Source organism: Grammomys surdaster, unplaced genomic scaffold (assembly GCF_004785775.1).
Source record: "Grammomys surdaster isolate TR1022 unplaced genomic scaffold, NIH_TR_1.0 187, whole genome shotgun sequence".
In the NCBI taxonomy this organism is placed as follows: Eukaryota; Metazoa; Chordata; class Mammalia; order Rodentia; family Muridae; genus Grammomys; species Grammomys surdaster.
Window position 1 is genome coordinate 9,623,982 of NW_021604632.1, and position 16,239 is coordinate 9,640,220.

General features: G+C 45.6%; 3 protein-coding genes across 6 annotated transcripts in view; 2 read left to right on the top strand and 1 right to left on the bottom strand.

The window, feature by feature from the left end:
• The window catches only part of Dus2 (dihydrouridine synthase 2), a 40,727-nt gene extending 35,480 nt beyond the window's left edge, over positions 1 to 5,247 (bottom strand). The window contains exons 1-2 of one of the 4 annotated variants that reach the window (XM_028768531.1): positions 5,132 to 5,247; positions 1,564 to 1,705 (exon numbers count right to left, since the gene is read on the bottom strand). In XM_028768531.1, the coding sequence (XP_028624364.1) occupies positions 1,564 to 1,689 (126 nt within the window). In that variant the 5' untranslated portion in view covers positions 1,690 to 1,705; positions 5,132 to 5,247. Of the gene's footprint in view, positions 1 to 1,563; positions 1,706 to 4,480; positions 4,627 to 5,131 lie in introns of those variants that run through there. The other 3 variants (XM_028768535.1, XM_028768534.1, XM_028768533.1) reach the window with 3 other exon arrangements.
• Positions 5,248 to 5,281: 34 nt separating this feature from the next.
• On the top strand, positions 5,282 to 7,109 carry Ddx28 (DEAD-box helicase 28). Its single transcript, XM_028768530.1, has one exon. It carries the CDS (start codon positions 5,283 to 5,285, stop codon positions 6,894 to 6,896), a length of 1,614 nt encoding a protein of 537 aa, XP_028624363.1. The 5' UTR covers position 5,282; the 3' UTR covers positions 6,897 to 7,109.
• A 3,796-nt stretch (positions 7,110 to 10,905) lies between these two features.
• On the top strand, positions 10,906 to 13,965 carry Dpep2nb (DPEP2 neighbor). Its single transcript, XM_028768768.1, is given in 3 exon segments — positions 10,906 to 10,972; positions 13,656 to 13,931; positions 13,934 to 13,965. Coding segments are annotated over 3 exon segments (375 nt in total).
• The last annotated feature ends 2,274 nt before the right edge of the window (positions 13,966 to 16,239 follow it).

Genomic DNA, 16,239 nt, shown 5'->3' on the forward strand with positions numbered 1-16,239 from the left:
ACAGAACCCAAGAGAATATTAGAGAACCAACGCCCCAAGTTGTCACGTGACTTCCACATGCACCTCCAGTTCCTATACACATGAACATTTTGTTAAAAGAACCTTAAACTTGTACGTAACTCATGGTTGAAGGTCTAAGATCTGCAAAGCCCTAGATTCCATCTCCAGCACTGAAAACAAAAACCTGACCTGTCTCCCAAGACTTGACCTTGCCTGTCACCCTACCCCACCCCATATTGAATGCCTTCCTTCCTCTTATTCTAGAAACATGCAAGTCATCTACAAACAACTTCCTTTACCCTTCTTCTTTCAAACCTCAAACTTCCTATACTTGCCTGAACCCTCCCTTCCCCACCTACCCTTAAATACCTGACAGTGTGGTTGAAAGCCCTATTTCTACTTCTTGGCTTGCTATTGACTCCTCAGCCCCAAGTCCTCTAATATACCACTAATATACCACTAATATAATATACCACTAATATACCACTAATATACCACTAATATGCCACTAATATACCACTAATATACCACTAATATACCACTAATATAACGCAGCTGTTCCCAGATGCCTTGTTCTCGTATCGAACACCTTCTGGCTTTCTTCTTGTAGTTCATTGATTTATTTGGTTGGCCAGCTATTTGGTTGTCTGTTTAGAGTATTTTTGTTTTTATATTTGTTTTGAGATGGGTCTCATGTAGCTGGATCTATGCATGGTAGCTCTCACCTCAAAAATTAGCACTTGGGAGTCTGAGGTAACAGTATAGACTCTGGGCTAGGCTGGGCTATTAAGATGCTATCTCCAAAAACAAAAACAAAAACTAAAAAACCAACCCAAAAACTACATTTGTTAAAGGATTAATCTCTAATGCAACGTTTCCAGAAGTGGGGCTTTGGGCTTCATCAGTAAGTCAATCTACAGATATTATTGGGAGGTGTCAAAAACTTGCAGAGATGTGGCTCAGTTGGAGGAAATTCCTGCTTCATTTCCTCTCCCTGTTGCTGATACAAGGTGTGAAGCCTCCTCTACCACACATCTCAACAGTCATGGATAACAGAACTATCTCCAGATAATTTTGATAAGTGCTCAACTGAGAATACCCCCTCACTGTCCAGTATCAGCTTACTCTGGCAATCCCATTTTCCTATCAGAACTTTCTGAACCTGGCTCTAAAACCCTAATAATCTCTGGTGCAGCCAATGTATACACTTACTGATCTACTACCCCAAAAATCCTATAACTACCGACACCAACCTTATCCAACTTCCTTACTCTAAATCTGGTTCTCTTTTTCTTCTTCCAAACTTCAATTCATTCACTGGTGTACTGAATGGAGGCCTGGGCAGTGACATGACAGATTGTCCATCTGCCCATCTGATCCACAGCCTCCTACTGCCCAAGTCCTGAGGGCATCATCAGTATCGAGTGTGGATCTCTTCTGACTTTAGTGAGACCATGAATGGCGATCCCATTCTGCCTCCCCAGCCTCCTAAACACTGCCATGCCCAAAGATGAAACCTATCTCCACTCCTCCAAGATTCCCAGAAATCCAGGAATACCTTACCTCACAGTAAACAATGTCTGCTCCATAATCCAGGGCTAGGAGGCGCATGGGCAGAGTCCCCACCCGAACCATTGGGGCTAAGATGAGTTTATTGTGGTAGCACAGGGAGAGGCTGTTCACAATCATTCCTCTTCTGCTATGCCTGAAGAAAGCGAAAATGTAGGTTAGAATAGAGTGGTGGGCAGGTGAGATGGCTCAGTGGGGAAAAGTACTTGCTGCATAACCTGACCATCTTGAGTTCGATGCCTGGAACCAGCAGTGGAAGGAAAGAGCTGACTCCTGAATGTTGTCCTCGGATCTCTATGCATATCATACATACCCATGCCCCACCATGCACACAGTTCAAAAATAATTTTTAAATTAAAAAAAAAAAAATGTAGAGTTGGAGAGAAATCTCAGTGGTTAGGTGCACTTGCTGCTCTTGCAGGGAACTGAGTTTGATTCCCAGGACCTACATGGCAGCTTACAACCTTCTGTAACTCCAGTTTCAGGGGTTCTGAGGCCCCCTTCTGGCCTTCACAGGCATCAGGCACACATGTGATGTAAAGACACACATGTAGGCAAAAACCCTTATATACATAAAAACAACAGGAAAAGAAGAAAAAGAAACATAAATGGGAAAAAAAATCCCTTCTGTCATGGAGGGCAGGCTTCCTCCATCCTTCAAATACTTACCTCTGATTCATGTTCAATCTTAACAACTATTCATTAAGTGCCAGTCACTGTCACAGTCTCTTGGGAACAAAGCTATCGTAGTCTCAGAGAACAAAATGGACTGGCAAGCCAGGTGGTGGTGGCGCACACCTTTAATCCCAGCACTTGGGAGGCAGAGGCAGGCGGATTTCTGAGTTCGGGAGTTCGAGGCTAGCCTGGTCTACAGAGTGAATTCCAGGACAGCCAGGGCTACACAGAGAAACCCTGTCTCGAAAAACCAAACCAAACCAAACCAAACCAAACAAAAAAAATGGACTGGCAAGACTAGGAGGTCTCCTGCCTCACAGAGTGTTCAGCCCAGTGGGGGAGTACAAGCAAAAACCAGTAAGCATATAAATAAATAAACAATTATATAGTGTGCTAGTATATAATGGAAACCAGTAATGCACATGAATTTTTAAAAAAGCAGATGAAGCAAGACTGAAAGCATTAGGATCAATTTTCAATAGAGCTGAGGTGTGCTTAAACAAAGAAGGTAAGACTTAAACAGAGATGTGGATTAGCCAAGTAAGATCTAGAAGAACACTCAATAGAGGCAATAGCCATTGCAAAGGACCCAAGGCAGAAGTTTATCTGGTATGTTGGAGTTGTCCTAAGGAGGATAACATGGACTACACAACAGGGAAAATCATGGAAGCCCAATGTTTTAGGAGCAGCAGTTAGATGATACGGGGTAGTACTCAGATCATGTAGGTCTTTGGGGAACATACAAGACTCTACTGGCTCTTCAAAAAGATGACCCAGGGCTGGTGAGATGGCTCAGCAGTTAAGAACAGTGACTTCTCTTCCAGAAGTCATGAGTTCAATTCCCAGCAACCATATGATGGCTCACAACCGTCTGTAATGAGATCTGATGCCCTCTTATGGGTGTTTGAAGCCAGCTACAGTGTACTTACATATAATAAATAAATAAAATCTTGGGACCGGAGCGAGCGGGAGAAGGGAAAGGGGGTTGGGGGGAAGATGACCCAGTAAAGGGTTGTAAGTGGGGAAGTAGCAGGAGCTCACTCATGTTTTCAAAGGATCACACTGACTGTTGTACTAACAGCAAACAGGGGAAGGGACCATGAAAGGACTTGCACCTGGCTGGAAGGCAAAGAGATCAACTCAAAGGCAATTCAATAAATCAACTTGAGAGCTGGCAAGGATTCAACGAGGCTGGTAAGCAGTGGTCACATTCTAGAAACACTGTGAAGGGAGAGACATAGGGAACCAAAAGAAAGTCTGGGTCTGGGTGTCTGGGTGTCTCTGGGTGTCTAGGTATCTGGGGGACTGGTGGGCTGGGGCTGGGCATGGTGAGCTCTAAGCTAGCCAGGGGTACATGAAGAAAGCACAGGTTGGGGGGAACAATCAAGCCTCAGTAAGCATCAGGACTGTAGTTTACTAGTAAGGCACTTGCCTATTATGAATACACAAGCCCTAGCCTGCATCCTTACTACCATAAAGAAGGAGAATAAAATTAATCTATGTCCAATTTTTGTTCTTAAAGGCAGGGTCTCGCTACTACAGTCCAGGTTGACTGGAACATGCTATATAGATCAGGCCGGCCTCCAACTCAGAGACCTGACTGCCTCTGACTTTTAAGTGCTGGGATTAACAGCATATGCCACCATGCTCAGCTAAATTTTAATCTTTTTAATGGTATGGTCATCAACAGGTAGCTATTAGGAATCTGGTTCTAGGAACCTCAAAGATATCAAAATCTGAGGCTGCTCAAGCTCCTTATAAAAGCATATAGTCATATATGCTTTTGATTTTAGGGGGAATTGAATTCAGGACTTCAAAAACGCTAATAGGAAAGCACTGTATCACCAAGCTATATCCCAACCCTCTCCCACACTCTTTAAATCATTATGACCAGGCCAATATAAATATGATGTAAATACTTGTTATACTGTATTGTTAGGGAATAACATTAAAGAGAAATGTCTACACATATTTAGTACAGACACAATTTTTCCACAAATCTTTTCACTCTACAGTGGAAAAATCCACAGATGTCCACCTATAAATACGGAGGGCCAGCTCTAGTGAATGAAATTAAAACACTCTCTCCAGACATTAGGAACCTCCCAAGTAATCAATCCACAAACATTGACCTTATCTCTCACTCCAGACACTTGACACTTGATGTCCCCCCCTTTTTTTAGATGTGTTCAAGAAGTCTGAAGTAAAATAAATAAATAAATAAAAATGTAATAACCTGAACCACCAAGTTCAAGTCAAGTAGTCTGCTTGACCAGTGCCACTCCATAAGAGTAACGGGACCCTTCTACTTCTAGTGAGGCAATTTACAACCTGCCTGAGAAGCCAGTGGGTATGGTGGGTCTGGTCTGAGAAGCATGAGGGGGTGACAAGGAACGGAGGGCGAAGCTTGCCTGGAAAGGAAGAGACGAAGTGTAAAAAACGAGAAACAACACCTGAAAGAACTAAGACCATCTCTCTCACTTCAAAGACGAGATAATCTGAAGACCATCACCATGCACTCTAGGTTCTAAACTAGAGAACAGGGTTGAGCCTAAACCCAGACTTCCAACTTCTGCCTCAGTCCCCAGACCAGACTCTCAGGAAACTTGCATCACCCAGTCTTTGACCGGAGCCCGTATCTACGAAAACAACGTCGTACTTTGTACCCTTGGAGTTCTATGAGATGACTGACCCGGACAATGAAGACCACAAGTAAGAATCTCAGAAATGAAGCACTCAATTGACAGAGGCCATCCTCACTCGATTCCTTGAGCCAGGGACCCATGGCCCCCTCCTATTGCGGATTCCCACTCCTGCCTCCACCGAGTACCCTTCCCCAAAGATGACCCCAATCTGGACATCGCCATGCCGGATGGAAACTACAGACCTCGCAGCCGCTGAACTCTTAAGGATCCTCCCTCCTTCCTGACGGTGCTGCAGCGCCACACGCCACACTGATCCGCGCCAGCCACCGTACTCCAGATTACGGGCGCGTATTTGACGTCACTAACATGCGCCTCTTCTGCATCAAGGGAAATATGGCTTTAACCAGGCCAACGCGGCTATTATCATTAGCCGTTCGATTGCTTCTCGAGCCTCGACGGAACATAGTGGTGCGCGGTTCCGACCAGTCCTTGCCAGTGGTGCGCATTCCGCGGACTCTACAGCGACGGCAGGAACAGCAACGAAGCGGCCGCGGGAGTTTCCAGCGGCCGGTGCTAGTGCAACCTGGTCCACTGCTGGTCTCCGCACGGCGGCCAGAGTTGAACCAACCCGCACGCCTCACGCTGGGCCGTTGGGAGCAGGCGCCACTGGCTTCGCGTGGCTGGAAGCATCGGCGATCGCGTCGGGACCATTTTTCCATAGAGCGAGTGCAGCAAGAGGCGCCCGCCCTGAGGAACCTCTCGTCCCAGGGCAGCTTCGTGGACCTGGGTCTGGAACCCCGAGTGCTGCTCGCGCTTCAGGAAGCTGTCCCCGAAGTTGTTCGGCCAACCTCAGTGCAGTCGAAAACCATCCCCCCACTGCTTCGCGGCCGCCATATCCTTTGCGCTGCCGAAACCGGTAGTGGCAAGACGCTTAGCTACCTATTGCCCCTATTTCAACGGCTCCTGAGAAGGCCAGTCCTGGACTCCCGCAGTTCCACCACTCCTCGAGGCTTGGTTCTGGTACCTTCCCGAGAATTAGCCGAACAGGTGAAGGCAGTGGCCCAGTCACTGGGTAAGTACTTGGGCCTGCAGGTGATAGAACTTGGCGGAGGCGTCGGAATGAGTAGGCTCAAACTTCAGCTGTGTAAACGACCATCCGCAGATGTGCTCGTGGCTACTCCAGGAGCGCTGTGGAAGGCTCTGAAAAGTCAACTGATCAGCTTGCATCATCTTAATTTCATAGTGCTGGATGAAGTCGACACACTGGTAGATGAAAGCTTCCTGGAACTGGTGGACTACATCTTGGGCAAGAGCCCTATAGCAGAAGGTCCAGCTGAGTTAGAAGACCCCTTTAGTTCCAAAGCTCAGTTAGTGATGGTGGGAGCCACGTTTCCAGAAGGCCTAAACCAGTTGCTGGGTAAAGTCACTAGCCCAGACAGTGTGACCACCATCACCACCTCCAAGCTGCACTGCATCATGCCCCATGTCAGACAGACATTTATGAGACTAAAGGGAGCCGAGAAAGTGACAGAACTGGTTCAGGTCCTCAAACAGCATGACAAAGCAAATAAGACAGAACCCTCCGGAACTGTCCTGGTATTCTGCAACAGCGCCAGCACAGTGAACTGGCTTGGGTACATTCTGGATGACCACAAAATTCAACATCTAAGGCTGCAAGGGCAGATGCCAGCCTCAATGAGGGCAGGTATCTTCCAGAGTTTTCAGAAGGGCTCCCAAAGCATACTTGTCTGCACAGACATTGCCTCACGAGGCCTAGACAGCATCCATGTGGAAGTGGTTATCAATTACGATTTCCCCCCTACTCTGCAGGATTATATCCACAGGGCAGGAAGGGTGGGTCGTGTGGCCAGCCAAGTGCCAGGGACTGTTATCAGTTTTGTGACCCACCCCTGGGATGTGAGCCTGGTTCAGAAAATTGAACTGGCAGCTCGTCGAAGGAGAAGCCTTCCAGGACTAACATCTTCAGTGAGGGACCCTTTGCCTTAACAACCCTGATTTTTGGCTGGCTCGAATCTAAATGCTAGAGCAAGGATCTTCCTGGGGGTCAAGGAAAGTTGAACACTTGTCAGTGAGTGACGTTGGGTCACATCAGCCCTTGCCTCTCTGAAAGCATAATGAATTTTTCGGAGATTTGAAAAGTAAAACTACTGGACAGGATTGGAAAGTAAAGTTTAGAAAATAAAGTGGATTTTGACTTTACATATTGTCATGATTTCTTTGCCTTCTAATTGTATGTGTGTGTGGAGGTCAGAGGACAATTCTCTGTATACAGTCAGTATTCTCTTTCCACCTTTCTGTGTGTTCCAGGGATCTGAGATCATCCCACTTGCTTGACAAGTACCTTCACCCACTGCACTATCTCAATGGACCTTTTATCATAGAGTTCTAAACAGTGATTGTTTGTGTGTTTTGAAAGAAGTTGGTGCCGGGCGGTGGTGACGCACGCCTTTAATCCCAGCACTTGGGAGGCAGAAGAAGGCGGATTTCTGCGTTCGGGAGTTCGAGGCTAGCCTGGTCTACAGAGTGAATTCCAGGACAGCCAGGGCTACACAGAGAAACCCTGTCTCGAAAAAACCAAAAAAAAAAAAAAAAGAAAAAAGAAAAAAAAAGAAGTTGGCACTATGTATCACACAATGGACTTGGGCTCTAATAATCTTCCTTTCTTTTTTTAAAGACAAGGTCCCTTTCCTGGTGGTGGTGGCACATGTCTTTAATCCAGTACTCAAGGGGCAGACACAGGTGAATCTCTTGAGTTCACTTAGCTAATAATGGTTTTGTGGGGCCACCTCTAATAGTAACCACCATTTGACGATTTTGACGATTTACACTCTATTATATGTAGGGTTTTATTGGCTTGGGTTGAATAGCTTTGTTTTAGTTTTTTTTTTTTTTTTTTTGGTTTTTTTTGTTGTTGTTGTTTTTCAAGACAAGGTTTTTCTTTATAGCCTGGGCTGTCCTGGAACTCATTCTGTAGACCAGGCTGGCCTCAAACTCAGAAATCCGCCTGCCTCTGCCTCCCAAATGCTAGGATTAAAGGTGTGCGCCACCACTTCCCGGCGATTTTTTTCTTTAGATTGATTTTTAAGTGTGTGTGTGTGTGTGTGTGTGTGTGTGTGTGTGTATGCACATGAAGCAGGCACTTTCAGAACTTAGAAAGTGAGATCCCCTGAAGCTGAAGTTACATGCAATTGTGACTATCGCCATTCAGGTACTGGAAACCAAACTCTGGTCCTCTACACGTATACACTCTTACCTACTAAGCCATCAACCAAAGCCCTTGTTTGGTTGTTGTTGTTGCTGCTGTTGTTTCTTTTGGTCATAGTTGTTTACCACACTGGCAGTTGGACCCATAACCTCAAGCTTGTTGGTCAAGTGCTCTATCACTGTACCTCCAACCTGATTTGTTTTGAAAAGAGAAGGGAAAGGGAATACCTTTTGGTATTATGTCACTGTGCCATGAGTGTGTTTTCTACAAAATACTATTTCTACAAAAATATTCTGCCAATCCCACTGTGTAATGTCCAGGCAAGAACTGCTTTCCCTTCCCGCACCTTTAACATCCTCCTAACTTTAAATATAATGACCCACAGCACTTGTCAGTATGATGAGCTTGTCATGTTTCTGTCAGGTATAAATCTGAAATCCTATCATGAATGATACGAAGCCATAGTGTTGCTGGAAACCCACCGATTCAGGGGCCTGTGAAATGACTCGATGGATTATAGCACCTGCCATCAAGTCTGACAAGCCAAGGTCCTTCCCAGGACCCACATGGTAGAAGATAACTTACTACCTCACGTTGTCTTCTGACCCCAGCATCATTCTGTGCAATTTGGGTACACAGAGAGACATACAAACAAAAAGTAAATGTAAAAAAGAATTTTCCTAAAAGCAAATACATTATCTGTGTGGCCTTGGATAAGCCCAGAGGAGATTTCATTGTTTGAATTTGGCAGGGGTAAAAAGAGCCTATGTAGCCGGGCAGTGGTGGCACACCCCTTTAATCCCAGCACTTGAGAGGCAGAGGCAGGCGGATTTCTGAGTTCGTGGCCAGCCTGGTGGTCTACAGAGTGAGTTCCAGGACAGCCAGGGCTACACAGAGAAACCCTGTCTCAAAAAACCAAACAAACAAACAAAAAAGAAAGAGCCTATGTTTCCGTTAGGGTTGTTTCCCAGTCATGAAACTTGCTCTGTAGACTAGAGTGGTCTCAAACTTGGTTCTTCCTGCCTCTGCCTCACAAATGCTGGGATTAAAGCTCGGCAGGGTAGCATATGCCTCATATGCCTCTCATATGCCACCACACCCAGCTTCAGTTTTAGTAGTTTGAAAGGGTCTTAATCTGTAATCCAGGCTAACCTTGATAACCCTGAACCCTTCCTGATGCTCCTACCTCAGCCTCTCATTACTACTCCTACATTTATTGGAGTGCTTCACCCTTATTTAAAAATCGCATTTATTTGTTGATGGGAAAACATTCTGTTGAGGTCTGCTCCCCCGACCCCCAGCATAGCTGTAGCCATTTTGTTTCATGCCTGCCAGCTATTTCATATTGTTGCTGTAATGCCTGCCAGTCACTGACACAGAAAAAAGATAACTCAGAGTAGGGTCATGCTGACCACTTCCCCTGTTGTGTTCTGTATGTTCTGAGGTATGTTAATCTTAAGAAATTCCACAAAGCTTTATGTAGGGCCCATCAAATCAAAGGTCAATATGAACTGTTACGGCTAAAACGGCTCGAGTCAGAGCTGACCACTAGGCAGCACTGCCTGTAACCTGCATATGAGCTCACTGTGACTTTTGTGGGTGTTTTTTTTTTTCCTTTATAAACTTGCCTTCAGAAATGTTTGATGTTGTAGTTCAGATAACTCTGAGCTACGTCCCTAATCTGACACTGATCAGTTTCAGGATATGTGTTCAATAAACCATCCCTGTCTGAGTTTGGTGTTTGTGTGGTTTGTTGGAGCTAGTCTCAGAGTCCAACAACTCTTGATGAGTTTGAATTCCTTATCCCCCTGCATCCACTCCCAAGTGCATACAAGAGTAGCCATTCTAGTTTATGTGGTGCTGGGGATGGAACCAAGGGCTTCATGCAGGCCAGGTGAGCAGTCTGAGCATAGCTCTCCATCCACACCCTTCTCCTTAGATTTTCTTGAGATCTCAATTATTAAATAAATAAATAAAGGTTCTATAAATGTATTCTATGGACAGAACAAAGTCAATAAAAGCCTGTCTGGCTGTTTTTGTTTGTGTGTGTGGTTTTTAGATTTTTATCTTATGGATGTTTTGCCTGCATATATGTTTGAGCACCATAACCATGCAGTGCCCTCAAAGGACAAAAGAAGATGCTGAATCCCCCTGGAACTGGAGTTACAGGCTGTTAGTCTTCATGTAGATGCTGGGAATTGAACCTGGGTCCTATAGACAGGTAGCCAGTGCTTTTGTCTGCTGAGCCATTTCTCCAGCCCTGGCTTTTTATTTTTACTAACTGGTATACCATTTACACTTGCTCAGATTATGTTGCCTTGGCTAGCCTCGAACTCAAGAGATGGGGTTGAAGATATGCACCACCATATCCACCCTCTCTGGCTCTCTCACCCACCCAAATTTATGCTTTCCTATTGCTTAGGGGCAAGGAAGTACATACAGTTTTGCTATGTTAGATTAAACTTCAACCTGACCAATATCAGAGTTGGTGTTTCTTGTACCCTTCAGGAGCAACTAAGGCTGTGCTCACCCAGTAATGCTTAAGTAGGTTACCTAAGTAGGCTAGGTGGAAGAGCCCTGACAGGGTTCCTTTCTGCCTTTGCCCTGCTCCCCTTAAACCTCAAAGCTTGGAAGACTAGCCCTCAAGTCACAGATTCCATATGTGACCTCAGAAGGTAGTGATGACATCACACCCCTTAGTTTCCATGGCAATATAACTACAGCAACTTGGATCCTTTAGGAAAACTTTCCTAGTGTTTCTATACGACTTACAAGTCTGCCTGTCTGAGAATGACTGATCGAATCTTTTATATTAATTCTAACTTGTCCTCTGTCCCCTGTGAAGGCTGTTATTCAAGTAAGTCTATACCAGGCATCTATCTGCACAAAGAGCCTTTGGGGTGCATGTAACTTCACTGGGGACTGTATATTCCCTCTTAGGCTTGTCTGTAACTCCTCAGAATTTCTCTAGTCATGATTAGAAGAAATGTTCTAACACTGACCCATAGACCAACTATTCATGCTCAATATTGAGGACAAATAATATGTCGTCTCTAGGCAACTGTTTATTAGAAAGCTCCTAATCTTTATCAACTTAGCTTTCCCTTGAGGCTATAAAATGATCCCACCCATCGACCCTTTTTTGAGACAGTATCTCACTATGTAGCTCTGGCTATCCTGAAACTCACCATGTAGACCAGGCTGGCCTTGAAATCAGAGATCAGCCTGCTTCTGCCTCCTGAGTGCTGAGATTAAAGGTGTGCGCCACCCTGCCTGTCACCTTCAAACTCTAATTTTTTTTCCTTTGAGACAGTCTCAGTATGTAGCTCACCTAGCCTACAACTCTACATATTAGGCATGGCCCCAATTTTTAGTAATCCTCCTACCTCCACCTTCCAGGGGCTGAAATTAGAGGTATGCACCAGAATTTTTTTTAAAGATTTACTGTTTAGGAGCTGTCAACATTGTGGCTCAGTGGTTAAGAAGAGCAAATATCACTCCTTTCTTAAAATTTATTTATTCATTCATTCATTCATTCTTATCTCATATATCCTGACTACAGTTTCCCCTTACTCCTCTCCTCCCATCTCCCCACCCCACCCCTACCATCTCCTCTCTCCCACAGAGCCAACTCCTCCTCCATTCCCCTTCAGAAAAGAGCAGGCATCCCAGGGATATCAACTAAACAAGGCATAACAAGTTACAGTAAGACTAGGCACATACCCTCATAATCAAGGCTGGCTCAGGCAACCCAGTAGGAGAAAACAGGTCCCAAAAGCAGGCAAACGAATCAAAGCTAGCCCCTGCTCCCACTCTCAGGAGTTTCACAAGAAGAACACCAAGCTACACAACCATAACATATATTCAGAGAACCTAGGTCAGACCCATGCAGACTTCCTGATTGTCACTGCAGTCTCCGTGAATCTCTATGAACCCTGGTTAGTTGGTTCTGTGGACCATTTTCTTGCGATGTCCTTGACTCCTCTGGCTCCTACAAACCAGAACCCCTCTTCTGAAGGATTCCCTGAACTCTTCCTAGTGTTTGGTTGTGGGTCTCAGTATCTGTTTATCTGCTGCTATCAGTTGCTAGATGAAGCCTCTCAGATGACAGTAATGTAGTCTGCGGTCTACAAGTATAGTAGAATATTATTAGGAATCATTTAATTGACTTTTTGGCCCCTGGTGTTTGGTTCTATCCTAGGTCACTGGGCTATCCAGGCTTTCCAATCAGTGTCAAGCATGGACTCTCTCTTGAAATGTGGGTCTCAAGTAGGACCAGTCGTTGGTTGGCCATTCACAAATGTTTTGCACCACCCTTACCCCAGCACATCTTGCAGACAGGATAAATTGTGGGTTGAAGGTTTTGTGGCTTGGGTGGTGTCTCAGTCCTTCCATTGGAGGGCTTGCCTGGTTACAGAAGACAGACAGTTCAGGTTCTGTATCTCCCATTACTAGGGGTCTTTTTGAAGTAAACTTGGCCCCTGGAATTTGGCTCTGGACCTCTTGTCTGCCCTTGGTATTTGGCATTAGAGCAGGAGAGTGGATCAAGTCTATCGACCCCACTACTTGAGAGACTAAGGCAGGAAGACAGCTTGACCCCAAGAGTTGCCGACTAGTCATGACAACATAGACTGCCTCAGGAAGGGGCTGGGAATGCTGCAGAGATGGCTTGATGGTTAAGGATGCTTGTTGTACATTGGTGAGGACCTGAGTTTGTAGCAAGCTGGAGATGGTCTCATAAATACCTGTAATGCAAGGTGTGTGTAAGAAAGGAGAGGTTGTGGGCCCTGCTGATTCCTAGCCTGGTGGGAGGGAGCAAGTCCCAGGTTCAAGGAAATACTCTGCCTCAAAGACAGGAAGAAAAGTGACAGGAAAAAACACTGGACAAGCTCCCCTGGCCTGTAAGCCAGCATAGATCTCTCTCTCTCTCTCTCTCTCTCTCTCTCTCTCTCTCTCTCTCTCTGTGTGTGTGTGTGTGTGTGTGTGTTAGTATAAGGCCACTTGCAGCTATGACCTTTACTTCATTAGGATAGTGTCTCAAAAAAATATTCAAGAACTAGCTAAAATCAGGCTAGAGTCAAGTGTAGTTGAAACAGGAAGTTCTAATGAACAGGTTCTAAGAGGATTTGCCAAGCAGGGTGGGAAGAGTTCTTAACAAATTTATCTTACACTGTTTTTTCCAAACATACTCATTACACCGCAGGAATGGCAGACCTTTAAAAACCCTTCTCATTTGTGGGAGGAGAAAATGAGAGGTCTCAACTGCAGCTAGCTCAAGGTTCTACCATTCTCATGGACACGGGCCACACATGCTGGCCTCCCACGACTCCCACTGGCTCCCCGGAAGCCAAGTGCTTTCACAGAGGCAGCTCTCAAGGGAACCCAGAGCACTGACAGGCCAAGGCTGTATCTGGGATGCCTGTCTGGGATGCCAAGCAGAGAGGTGGGTCTCAGCCAGAAACAGGAAGGGATGAGAGGAAAGGCTCTGTAGCACGCAGGAAAAAGAGGAAGTGACTGATCAGTTCTGGTTTTCCCTGCAGCGCCCGTGCCTCCCACAGCTCCTTCTTCCCCCGGATATTACCATGTCCTCTACAAGGGGCATGCACAAGCCCAGATGGCCTGGCATGGAGAGACATACTGCCTGATTGGAGGCTACCGAGTCTATGGAGATGCTCCACTTCCCATACCTGCAAAGGCTGAGGAAGAGAAGCCAGCGCCCAGGCGGGCTCCCAAGAGACAGTGAGTTCAGGAAGAGTCAGATCAGGATCTAGGGTGTCCCAGTGCAAAAATTCCTTGCCTGAAATTGAAGCATGGTGGCAAAGGGTAACCCCACAGAAGCATGCTGCCTGAGCATCCCTGAGGAGAAGAAAGGCTGGTAGCTGTCTCAGAAGGCTGAGGCCTCTTCAGCAATGCCCTCCGCTGACCACCAATGTAGACAGGACCTTAGCTCTGCCTGTACTCTCTGCAGTCAAGAACTCACCCACATGCTAACTAGCCATGAGCAAGGAGCCTCAGAATAGAGCTGCACTGAACAGCCCCGGATACCCTCAGTCCTCTAGAGTCACTTCTTGGACAGCAGAAAGGTGGTCTGCTGAGTTGAGACAGGTGCAAAGAGAGGATACAGAGGGACCAAACTGGGGCTGACTCTCTGAGTATACTCCGCTCTGAATCGGGCCAGCAGCCAGCAGCACAAGCCAGGAGTGGCTGGACTTTCTAAAACTAGAAGAAAGGAGCAGTCGTTAATTAAGGAGATTCCTGCCTAAGGTCTCAGGAGACGGAATAAAGAGCCCCAGGGAGATGTGCTAACTGGGACAAGAACACTGGACAAAGTCCAGCAAACCTATCCCCAACCCCATACCCAAGGCCTACATATTCCTTTAATTTCAGGTCATTCTGGCACTGGGGGCAGGGGAGGTCCCTTCTGCCCAACAGAATGATTTTTCTGTAACAATCTTTGACTTGAAGCCAAAGACCAAGCCTCAAGCCTTCCGTTTCCCTTAAAGTAAATTCCTTCCCAGAGAAACTCTTAAGTTTCTAAAGTCGTGCGCCTACAAGGAACCCTTGGGTACACCTTCTTTCTAAATCCTACTTTGAAGAATGAGATATTTAAATACCCATACCAACTCAACAAAAGCTTTTAAGGTGAAGGCCTGGAAATACAATATTTAAGAGTTTTCTATAGTCCAGGCATAGTGACACATACTTTTAATTCCAGCACTTGAGAGGCAGAAGCAGATAGGTCTCTGTGAGTTCCAGAATAGCCAAAGATATATAGTCAGACTCTGTCTCAAAACAAAAACCCCTTCCTATAACTGGCCACATGGGTTCATGCCTATAGGTAGCACTAGCTAGCCAGGGGGCTCATGAAGGAGGGTTGGTTAAGCTACAAGTTAAGGACAGGATGGGTAACAGAGAACTTACACATTTCTAAATACACAAGTAAATAAAAGCTTTCCCAATATACCAGTTTATAGGAGAAACAAGAAGCTGAGGAACACATCAGATGCCATAGATCATAACTAGTAAACTCAAAACCATGGAAAACGCCAAGGGCAAAACTAGTAATTTTTTCCAACAAGTCGATTGCAACGAATCAATTTTTTCCAGGACTACAAACTAAACCACAACCCCATTCATCATCATACATCATTTTTACACTAAAATCCAAATAGTTACAGAAAGGGGGCAATCGTGGAGATTTGAACATGACAGTTTAGAAAAATGAAGATGCTTTGGGACACCTAGTATAGTGGCACACCCCCGTAATCACAGCACTTGGGAGACTGAGGCAAGACAAACGAAATGGGTTTGAGAGTTGCCTGGGCTGTGTAGTAACTTCCACGTCAGCCTGGGGTACAGAGTAAGACTCTGTCTGAAAAAAAAAATTTTTTTTAGGAAGGGCAGACTGCTCAGCAGGTAAAGGCACCTGCCACCAAGCCTGAGTTTGACTCCCAAATCACACGTGGTAGAGGAGAAAACGAATGCCCACGGGGTGTCCTCTAATCTCCATGTTCATCCATAGTACACATACAGGTGCAAACACATAGACACACACATACACACACATACACACAAATAACATCAGAAAATGTACAAAAATGTACTATGAGCTTTTAATGATGTCTTTATAGTGATTTGCTTTTTAAGAGTCCTGACCTTCTAAGAAAAAATGTTTACATATAAATGGAATATGTGTCTATGGTTTGTTTTACCTTTTTATTTCTTCTTATCCCTGAAGCTATCGTTCAGGCTTAGGGCTTTGCACATTCTAGGTAAGCCCTCTCTTACTGAACTAGATCCCAGCCCTGTGATTTGCTTCAAAAAGGGCCAGGGCTAGAGAGATTCCCTCAGAGGTCAATAGCACTTGTTGCTCTTCAAGAAGACCAGGGGATGCTGGGCAGTGGTGGCGCATGCCTTTAATCCCAGCACTTGGGAGGCAGAGGCAGGCGGATTTCTGAGTTCGAAGCCAGCCTGGTCTACAGAGTGAGTTCCAGGACAGCCAGAGCTACACAGAGAAACCCTGTCTCGAAAAACCAAAAGAAGAAGGAGGAGGAGGAGGAGGAGGAGGAGGAGGAGGAGGAGGAGAAGGAGGAGAAGGAGGAGAAGGAGGAGAAGGAGGAGAAG

Coding starts and splice junctions, on each gene's coding strand:
- Ddx28 (XM_028768530.1), top strand. CDS start 5,283: ATGGCTTTAACCAGGCCAACGCGGCTATTATCATTAGCCGTTCGATTG.